Below are 10,262 nucleotides of genomic sequence, written 5' to 3'. Positions count from 1 at the left end.
AAAATACTGCAGCAGGACACGAGGGTTGCTGCCATACTGGGGGCAATTCAGCAGGGGATGCTTTCCCCTGCTTAAGGGCTATTTCAGTGTTACAGCAAGGTATTGAGGGATCCTGGTGCAGGACCATGGGATTGAAGGCAACGTAAGTGGCATAGAACCATGTGGACTTTGGGCTGGCTGGCTGCTGCTGCCCCAGGCCCTTTCTGCTGCACCCTGAGAGACTTTACATTGCTCTGCGCTTTGCTACAAGTTGCTGTGACTGAAGGTATCTGGCTGCCCTCTGTGTGTGGGATTTGTGCAGGGAGTGGCTAGGATTCTTTTCTTTGTCCCCAGAGGTGATAAATGTAGGGGGTCTGCCATGTTTAAGAGGTAAGCCAGCTGTACCAACACCAATAATGCTTACGTCTGCCACTTGCAGGCAATCCAGGGTAGAAGAGATGGCTGGGAGCACCTGGCTTTTCCCAACAGGAGGCACTGTAGAGAGCCATCAAGAGAGCACTTCTACACCTGTTCCAGGTTTTACAAGCTGGGCAGGCTGTAGGGAGTGATGCAGGGGAGCTCTGAGCCTCCCCTCAGCCTGCAACACCGAGCATGTGAAGGCTGGGTGCTTCTGTGGGTGATCACTGGCTGCATGCAGAGAAACACTTACAAGGCAGAGGTCTTGACGTAGCTGGTGTTGTGCCGAGGCTTGGGGCACTCAGGGCGCACGCATCGGAACCCTCCAAAGACATTCACACAGATCTCACCGCGGCTGCAGTTGTGCTGGCTGTTGGTGCATTCATCCACATCTGGCAAAGCAAACAGAACCCAGAGCCTCGACTGAGTATGGTGGGGACTTTACTGGCAGGAGAAATACCATGACTACTAAGGCGGTTTTCCTAGTCACTGGGGGTAACTGTTTTTCTGGCATGGGGTAGTACCCACAGAGGTAATCTATAGTTAACCTCCCACTTTCATTTCCAGGGGGAAGATCCTGGCTTTATGCCCACTTTATGGAAATGGGAGACTCCTCCCTAGCTTGCTCCTGTGATCATATGGCTGAGGGCAAGCGAAACTCCAGGGCATCCGAACTCTAAACCTCCGAGCTTGGGCCTGCATGTAGGATACCTGCCAAATGATTTGGAAGCTTCTGAAACCCCAGGTGGGGGTGGAGGATGTTTGCTGGTAGTAGGGCCACATATGGTTTGTGAATGACTTACGGATTTGGAATTGATTTGGCTGATTTGGCTTGGAACATTTTCCTTAAAAAACGAAAAACCTTACACAGCGGAGCCAAGGCCCAGTCCCACCTGTGTTCTGCCTGGAGCTGCTCCTCACTGGTATCTGGATAGTCTCTTTTGGGCCAAGCTGTCACATACAGCTCCATTCAGCCCCTGCAGGGGAGCATGATTGGTCATTTTACCCTATTTTGGGTCCCCGAGGGGCTGTGGGGCAGGATGGTACCAGGATTAAGTGTGGTGCTAAGTCAGGGCATATGGGCACCAGCGGAGGCTTCACAATGAACATGATGCTGAGCTAAGTGCTTAGGAGGAGGCCATGGCCTAGGGCTGAGAGTGGGAAGGCTCCCTGGGGCTGGACCCTTGGGAATCTCGGTGTTCCCCTCGGAACCAATGTTGCAACAGGGCAGAAGGAGGTGCTGTGCTGTGGGCAATGGTAACCATAATTCAGGAGGAAGGTCTCGCCTATGTCAGGGCTGATGTCAGAGGCACCAAACCACTAGGAGCTCTGGGGGTTCCCCTCCTCTGAGTTGTCAAACCAGTTGTTGCCCCGGATGGTCAGAGTACCTTGCACTGACATGCAACAAGGGGCCACAACAGAAGACAGTTCTGTTCCTCTGCCAAATCCCAAACACTCCTGGTGGGTGACAGATTCCCTACAAACACACAGAGGAGGTTTCTTACCATTGCAGGTATTCAAGTCTGTGTTGAGCAGGTAGCCCTGGGGGCAGATGCAGCGGTAGGAGCCCGGCAGGTTGACACAGTCGTGAACACAGATACGGGTCTGCCAGCTGGACTGGAACAACTGGCACTCATCAACATCTGGAAGCAAAGCAGAAATGCTGACCACTAGGGCACGGAGATGGCTAGAAGTGATGGCAGCTCATGGCACAATGACCACTTCCAATAGGACAGCTCCCAGCTCAGGCATTCGTAGCCTGGCCTGGGTAGTGTCAAAAATGTCCCTCTGCCTCTGCCCCCAGTCAGGTCCCCTGGCATATCCCAGTGCCACACAATAGACTTCCTTCCGGCATTCTCTCACAAAAACTATGCTCCTCCTGGTTCTGACAAACCAACTCCTTTGGGCACCCATGAGTGCTGATCCCACTCCCTGTGCAGGTAAAGTGAGCCCCAGGGCCCCACAGGTGCTGGGGATCACATTCTCTGGACTGAGGCAGGGATTGGGTGGGCATTTCCCCCTGGTTACCCTCCTGTCTTCAGTGTCTATCATTGTTTCCTAGGGCTCAGGCTCCTCCTTTCTCCACACAAACTGGACATTCTCTATCCTGACCACCCCTACCCTTGCCTCACCACTGATTTTTTTTGCAGGGAAAACAGTCCTCATGACCTAGCAGGGGCCTGCCACCACTGGAGCTGCTCACCTTGGTGGCCCCAGAGCAATGGTGCCTCCCTCAGCACAGGGGACACCAGCTGTCAGAGTCACACAGATGCAAAAAGCCTGTGGCAGTATTCATGGGCCTCAGTAGGGAGTGGATCTGCAAGGAGGCCAGAGAATGAGGAGGCCTTGCAGCCCAAGGCTGATGAGGGAGAGGGGCTTGTAAGAGAGGTGTGTGCTCAGGCAGCTGCAGGGGAAGCCTCATTACCTTGGCACATGCCACTGGCCTTCATCTGGAAGCCTGTGTCACAGCTGCACTGGCGGGAGCCCAGCAGGTTGTCAGCACAGCGGGGCTGCCGACTGAAGGAGGAGTTGCTGAGCGTCACCCAGTCTGCGGCAGCAGGAGAAAGATGGTGGTGAGTTTGCCTGGCTGACGTCATGCTAGAGGGTTGGGGCATAGGCTGAACTAGACTCTGCAGCCCATGCCCAGGCCAGGGGAGGAGTCCAGAGGTGCAGAGTCCCAGCATGAGCCACAACACATGCCTTGCCAAACACACTGATTTTCCCAGGCATGATTGTCAGAGACAAGTGGCCTCCTGCCTCCTGCTCTGGTACCTTACTGAGGGCCAAGGGCAGAAACCTTCCTCCCTGCTCTCCCCAGGCTGAGCCAAGATGTTTGTCCCTAGCATGATGCCACCACTTAGGAGGATGGGCAGACGGCTTCAGTGAAACCTAGGTTGGGATCAAAGCTATGGGAGAGTATGGCTGGAGCAGCTATGGGTCAGGATGGCGATGTGTGAGCATAGATGAAGATGAAGAGCTAAGCCTGACATGGCAGGTGGTGGCAAGGATCTTGGCTGGGATTGGCAGAACTTGGGGAGAAGCTTTGGGTCCTGTCAACTTCACCTCTCCCAGGATGTCACCATGGTTATCCAGCAACACAACACTATGGGAATATCCAGGCCTGTGCATGTGTACACACATACACACACACGCGCACACACACACACACACGCACACAATAACTGGGAATGACCTATGCCAGTACTGCCCTGTCAGGAACTGTCTGGGGCGACTGCTGAAGACTTACAGGAATACACTGGGCTCTGGCAGTTGCTGCCTGACCAGCCGCTGGGGCACAGGCAGGTGTAGCGCTCAATGCCATCTACACAGGTCCCGCCATTGGCACAGGGGTTGCTAGCACAGTCATTGATACCTGAGGGGGAGAGAGAGAGAGACTTTCTATAGACAGTCAACAATTTTGAGTCTGGGGGAAATGTTAACATACAGAAACAGAGGTGACAGGGGCAATGTGGTTTTCAGTGCCCTCTTTGATGCCTCCCCTTCTGATCCAGTCTATAAACACCTGATGTGCTATTACCGTGATGTCTGATCAGCACTGCAGATACCGCTCCCCTCCTATTCATTCTCTCCAAATACTGGTCCCTGTAAACATCTTGATCTGAACCCCTCCCCCAAGCTGGCTCCGAGCTGTGTGCCACCCTGCAGGGGAGTCATGGGTCAGGGCGCAGGCGTTTGGCAGGGTTGGTGAGAATTTGCGGCAGGGTGAAGGCTCAGGGACCATTTGAGATGGAATCTGCTTTGGAGTGATGCCTTGGAGTCAGTGTGAGGTGAAGCTGTGAGGCTGGTTTAGGAGGAAGTCTTGGCACCCAAGGTGGCATGTGATCTGCTTTGAGTTGAAGGCTCAGGGATGCTGTGAGGTGGCAAAGCCAGGGTGAAATCCATTTTGGGGTGAAGGTTCAGGGTTGATGGGAAGTTTGAACAAAGTGCATCAGTTCCCAGCCTCTGGACCTGCCTGCCCCCTCTGACAACTCCCACCAGGGAGCCCAGCCCAGTCTGCCCCCCTCCCATCTCAGGTCTGCCCAGACATGAAGCCCTGAGTGGCCCCTGCCTCATGGGCCAGTACTTCACTTTTGCAGAAGGGCTGCTGCCCACTCCATGTCCGGTTGTCCAGGCAGGTGCGCGTCTCCGAGCCCACCAGGTGAAAGCCAGCATCGCACAGGAAGTGCACCTCGTGCCCCACCAGGGCTTTCCTGCCCAGCTTCCTGCCATTCATGGGCACTGCCAGGTGAGGGCAGCTGTCTGAGACACAGAAAGGGGGTAGGTTAGAAAAGAGCCAGGCCGTCCAGCCCTGCATGGTGCTCACCATGGGCCTCACTGCCTGAGCTCCCACCCCCGTCTCTGAATGGGGAGCAGCAGAACCATAGGGGGAGCATCATCTCCTGTGGAAGTGATCTGATGGGGTCATTTACATATGCAAATAAGATGCTGCCTTATATACCCATATGAATGAGCTGCTCTCTTCCTTGGCTCCATTAGTCCCTGGCTTTTGGTGGCTTTGACTTGGAACACATTGTGGTAACTTCTTCTCAGGCTCTTCTGGAATAGCTGCCCCTCCTGGCATCTGAGCCCCCCAGCTTACTGTGAGGAGATCTGACCCACCGTGGGTGATACTGTGGCAGCTGGGCTAGGGACCACAGAAAACCTCCTCCCTTCCTCCCTCTGCTGCCATACAGTGCCCCTCTCCCACCACTAGTGCAAATACTGCAGAGCCAGCAGAACCAGGATCCTTCCTAAGAACACCTGCAGCTCCTGCTCTGGAGTCCCTCCTGCCATAGCCTTGAAGCTTGCCCTAGCTTTCAGGGCAGCACATGGAGAGGCAAGCCAAGTCAGAGGGGCAGAAGGCTCCCCAGGATCCCTTGTTAGTAGTCCTTACACCTAGACTCCAATTGCTTCTCAGCCTTTTGGCTCAGATCAAGGAGAAATACTACGATCGCCAGGCTGAGATCACCTTGAATGGTATTGTGTAGTTAAAGGTGGACTGCGGGCAGTCCCCCGCCCCAAACAGTCTACTATAGCCTCCCAATGGAGGCTATATATTTATGGAGATGGGGGATTTTCCCTTATCTTGCTCTGTTGGCCTTTTGGCTAAAGGCAGCTAAGACTCAGGAGCATCTGAACTAGGCCTCCAGGCTTGGGGTATGCATGTAGGATGTCTGCCATGGGTTTGAGAGTATCTGAAGCTCCCAGCTGAAAAGTCTGGGAGGAAGGATACTTGCCGGTGGTAGTACCACCCAGACTTAAACGACTGAATTCTGCTCAGGCGACAGAATTTGGAACTGATTTGGCTGATTTGGCCTGAGAGACAAAATTTAAACAAACAAACAAACACAATTGATTGAAGATCGCTTCAGGCTAGATGTAAGGAAAAGCTTCTTTACAAGCCGAGGGTTTGGAACAGGCTCCCCCCAGAAGTGGTACAGTCATCCACCCTGGTGATCTTCAAAAAATGTCTTGATGCCCATCTTTCTGGGGTCATCTGACCCCAGCAGTATTTCCTGCCCAAGTACAGGAGACCTGATAATCTGTAAAGTCCCTTTCATCCCCTAACAACTATGAGATTATGAAAAAACCCAACTAGACTCCAATGTCCATGCCCTGGCCTGCTAACTTAAAGCCTAGCAGTCATATTGGCAGGGCAATGGAAGTCCATCTCTAAGCTCCCCTGAGCTCCCTGCAGGACAGATCATTCAGGACCTCAGGTCACTCATTAGTAACCCTGCTGGTCCTTGCAGTGACTGAATCCAATGCCACTCACTCTGAGGGAGGACTCTACACAATTCTCTGCTGGCACAACACTCTGGGAGTCAGATGAGCATTGCACAGTGACAGTCCCAGGTGGTGTTTGTTGCCAGTAACTGCTGGGCACCAGCATGGCATAACTGGCTACTGGTTACCAATCCAGGTGGCACTTGTAGCTGGTAGTTGTCGGTTCTGCATGGCACTTGTGGTTGGTAGAGACTAGACCAGGCTGGCACTGGTTGCCAGTAGTCACTGGTTTCCTGTGACACCAGTGACTGGTAGTGACTGGTTCCACAGGGTGCCAGTGGCTGGTTTTTACAGGTCCCAAGTGGTGCCAATGGCTGGGAGGCACATGTGCTGCCTGATGGGTGTTACCATTGCGTTTGGTGGCCTGTTTGTGAACACTGCTCTGCAGGACAGTGAGTTGCTTCTTGAGGTTTCTCATCCCCTGCAGCTGGGCAGCCTCCTGGGTAGATAGCAGCTTCTGCATCTGCCGAATGGTGCTCAGCACCTGGCGCTTACTCAGACAGCCCTGGGAAAAAGCCCACGTATCAGGAAAGGGGCAGTTCTCAGCAGAGTCTGTCGAAGTCCCCCAGGTGACAGTGACCTGGGAGATACTCTCTCTCCCCAGCCCCCCACACCCACCACATGGAAAACTCTGCTAATTGGATCAGGTTTCCAAAGAAGCCCAAAAGGGACAAATTCTGGCTAAATGTGCTCCACCAGCGCAAGTGGCTAAATATGGCACACAGCTGGCTCCTAGAGGCTGTGAGGGTATGTGGGAGGAGAGCATATGTATGCATAACTGTTGTGAAGTATTATGGGGTTTGTGACATAGTGTGGTATTGGAGTAGGGTGTGGGAATGTGTGTGGAGGGGGTTGGGAGAAGAGTGCAGGGTTTGGGGGAGTGTGGTATGGGGCAGACCTCTCATGTGGTGTCCAGGGAAAGTGAAGATGTGCCTGTGATGTGGTGCTCTGTGAGGCAGGGCATGTTTGTGATGTGATGTGATGTGTGGTGATGGCATGTATGTGTATTTGTTATGGGGTATGGAGGGGATTGTGATGTGGTATGATGTTGGGCCAGGGTGTGGCAGTATATGTGGTCCACGTAGGTGTGTCAAGGATGTGTTGGTGTCCAGAAAGGGAGGGAGAGAGTGTGCTTATGCTATGATGTGTGCTGAGGCAGACTTCATGCTATTCAGGGCAGGGGCTGTGTGATGTGGAGCACAAGGAAGGAGAGTGAAAAGATGTCTGTGTAGGAAGGTTTGTGCAGTGTGAAGGCCACCTAAGCACAAGGGCCCCTCAAGCTAGTGTGGATAAAGCATACCCATTTCTGTAGCCAATGGTATACAAAGGTGGGATGTGGCTAACATTGCAAGTGCCTAATATCACATGTGCCTAACTTTGACCTCCCAACCCAGATGAGTCGATTCCTGTTCACAGCTGGCTCAATGGGGGCTGCCCTTTGGTACAACTCCAGTCAGGCTTGAGCTGTAGCAGGATGAACTGACCATTCAGCCACCGCACAGCACAAAGGTGAAGTGCAGGTCAGGGGAGGGTGGGCAGTGTCTGTCTGTGTTGAGTGGAGTGGGGAGTGTGCGGTGTGTGGGCAGCATGCACGGGAAGTGTGAGATGGTGCAGGGAAGGCATTAGCACCTGGGTAGCGAGGAGAGTGTGATTGTGTGTGCGCAATAAGGGAAGGGAAGGGTCTGTGTAACAGTGCAATAAAGAGGTGTGTGTGTGTGCATGTCTGTGCATGTAATGAGGAGTCTGCATAGTGCAGGGGGTGTTTTTGTGTTCAGGTGTGGGGGGATGTGTGGGGGCTTTGGCTCTTCCCCCTGTGACTGAACTTTGTGCCATAGCCCCTGGTATTCCCTTCTAGTGGGCCCTGCAGGTTCCTTCAGCCTCTTTACCTGGGCACTGCTGAGGGGCAGCTGCAGGAAGCACAGGGCTGCCAAGGTCGGCACCGTGAGGAACAGCATCATGCAGGAGCTGGTCCAGCTGAGATCCAGAAGCTGACTCCCTCTACTGCTGCCTCCCCTGCCGCTGCTACAGGAGGGAGACAGTAACTTGCTGGTGGGGATTGGCTCCAGCAGCCCCATCCCCGTGGCTCTATCCACACCTGGGTGTGTGGGGGCAAGGCAGGTCCTGGGCTTTTCCTCCCAATATTTCTCTGTGCTTTGTATTCTCACCTGTGAGCAGTGAGTAGCAGATAGTACGTTTTTCACCTTCTCTGCAGCCATGGCAGCTTACAGGGGCCACATCACCTACCTACCAGAGGAGCTTCACACAGGCACCATGCAGATGCTAAGAAACTGCAGAACTCTCCACATTTTGGTATAGAAGTTGGCACAACATTTTCCACCCCTAAGGGGGCTGTCCTGGACCCCACTCACCCCTTTCTTCCCCATCCCTCACCATGAGACTGCCCTGGTAAACAAGGCTCAGTTTTTCTGTGCCTAGCCGAAGACGAAGCTTTGGGGGGCTGCCTTTCCCCACCGGCCTTGGGCAGACCCAGGGTGGGCTGGGCTGCTCTCCCAGGGTACAGAGGCTGCTCTGCATCTCCAAGACTGGTGTTGAAGGACTGCTCAGCCCCGCTCATTTCAGAGGTGTCCTCATCTTAGGGCCTGCGTCAAAACAAGCCCATCCTTAGAAGGGCCTTATGTTGGGAAGGTCCTTCTTCCTCCCATCCCACCCTCTGTCCAGGGGAATTTGATTGTATTTCCCCTCCTAGTCCCAGAAAGGCAAGAGATTGAACCTTCTTCCCCTGGGCAGGGGCCAAACAAAGAGACCTGCCAAAGGTCTGCCCTCAGAGGAGCCCTGGGCGATGCTGCTCCCCTCCCTTCCCTTGTTGCTGGAGAATGGGAGGGAGGGGGAGAGGATCTCGGCACTGAGAACAAAAAAGAAAGGCACACAGACCTAGATGGCTCCTGTGGAGTCTCCTCAGGTCCTGCTCAGCTGCTGCAGCCTCTGGGAGGTCAGGGATGAGAAGAATAACCGCCCCGTAGCCGGGCTCCCAGGGGCCTTTCCCTGGTGCGTGAGGGAGGGAGAGGTAGTCAGTTTGTTGGTAAGATGCAGGCTTCTCGCTGGCGTCCCTTCCCTTCCTGCCTCCCGCCCTCCCCACCACTCGCTGGGATTTATCCTCCCCGAATGTGTGTGTGTTTGTTGGTTTTTCCCCTGGCTAAGGCGGAGGGAGGGCAGCGAGCGGTAGGAAACTTTTCCCTTGGCACCAGCACCAGCCTCTCCTCTCCCTCTCTCCCTCTAGATCAGAAGGTTACAGGCCTTTCATCTATTGAATCCCTTGCAAATGCTGCTCCCACAACCAGAGAGCAGCTTCCCCCTGAGGGACAGTATCCTGTGATGGCCCATGAAGTGACGGGGGGGATGGTGTTACCCCATGGCAGAAGCAGGGGATACCCCCTCCCCTTTCCTCCACCCGTTTTCATTAGCAGTTGCTGTGTCATCTTTGTTCTCTAGTTCACCCTCTCGCTACATAGCCACTCTACCCCTGGAGCCTGTTGCTGTCTCGCTGGACCAAGGCGCTGCATCCCTGCAGCACGTGGGAGTCTGTGGCGTGATCCTAATCAGGGCCCGATCCAAAGCCCATTCTAACCCACTCCCAGACTCATGAACAACATGTGGCCCCGGCAGCTGGGGAGCACAGTGGCGGCAGGAGTGCGGCAGCGGTAAGTGGGGGAGCTCCCGCAGATGCTGCCAGCAGTGTCAGGGCTGGGGGTGGTGGGGGGTGGTGAGTGCTGACCAGGGTTCGGCAACCACCCGCAGATGCTGCCGGCAGTGTTGGCGGTGGCCAGCGGGGATCGCAGACCGCCTGCAGACGAGCAGACAACCGGGGTGGTGAGTGGCGACCGCCCACAGGCGCTGCCAACACGGTCAGTGGTGCCTTTGTGTAGGGGGTGCACCGCTACACTCAGGGGGTGCACGTGGACCCGTGTGCACCCCGTATGCATCGCCCCTGCCCAGACTGTCACTGATTTCATCCACCTTTGGAGCAGGCTAGAGGCCACAGCTTCTTCAAGGCATTTGTCTATACTATGCCATGAAAATGTGTTTAGTCACATCTAAGCACTACCAGGGTAAAATGGTGC

The 10,262-nt window shown here is 54.5% G+C and overlaps 1 protein-coding gene across 1 annotated transcript in view; it reads right to left on the bottom strand.

Annotated features, from left to right (window-relative positions):
* Positions 1–9,255, bottom strand: part of LOC102381765 (fibulin-7-like) — a 13,410-nt gene extending 4,155 nt beyond the window's left edge. Inside the window, exons 1-8 of the mRNA XM_006036305.2 lie at positions 9,076–9,255; positions 8,070–8,205; positions 6,532–6,688; positions 4,486–4,656; positions 3,644–3,769; positions 2,822–2,944; positions 1,902–2,039; positions 650–788 (exon numbers count right to left, since the gene is read on the bottom strand). Coding sequence (XP_006036367.2) covers positions 650–788; positions 1,902–2,039; positions 2,822–2,944; positions 3,644–3,769; positions 4,486–4,656; positions 6,532–6,688; positions 8,070–8,141 — 926 coding nt within the window. The 5' untranslated portion in view covers positions 8,142–8,205; positions 9,076–9,255. The remainder of the gene's footprint in view (positions 1–649; positions 789–1,901; positions 2,040–2,821; positions 2,945–3,643; positions 3,770–4,485; positions 4,657–6,531; positions 6,689–8,069; positions 8,206–9,075) is intronic.
* Between the last annotated feature and the right edge of the window lie 1,007 nt (positions 9,256–10,262).

This window comes from Alligator sinensis, unplaced genomic scaffold, assembly GCF_000455745.1.
Source record: "Alligator sinensis unplaced genomic scaffold, ASM45574v1 scaffold1181_1, whole genome shotgun sequence".
NCBI classification, from domain to species: Eukaryota; Metazoa; Chordata; order Crocodylia; family Alligatoridae; genus Alligator; species Alligator sinensis.
Note: the sequence above shows the minus strand (reverse complement) of the source record. Positions and strands in the feature narration are given on the sequence as shown.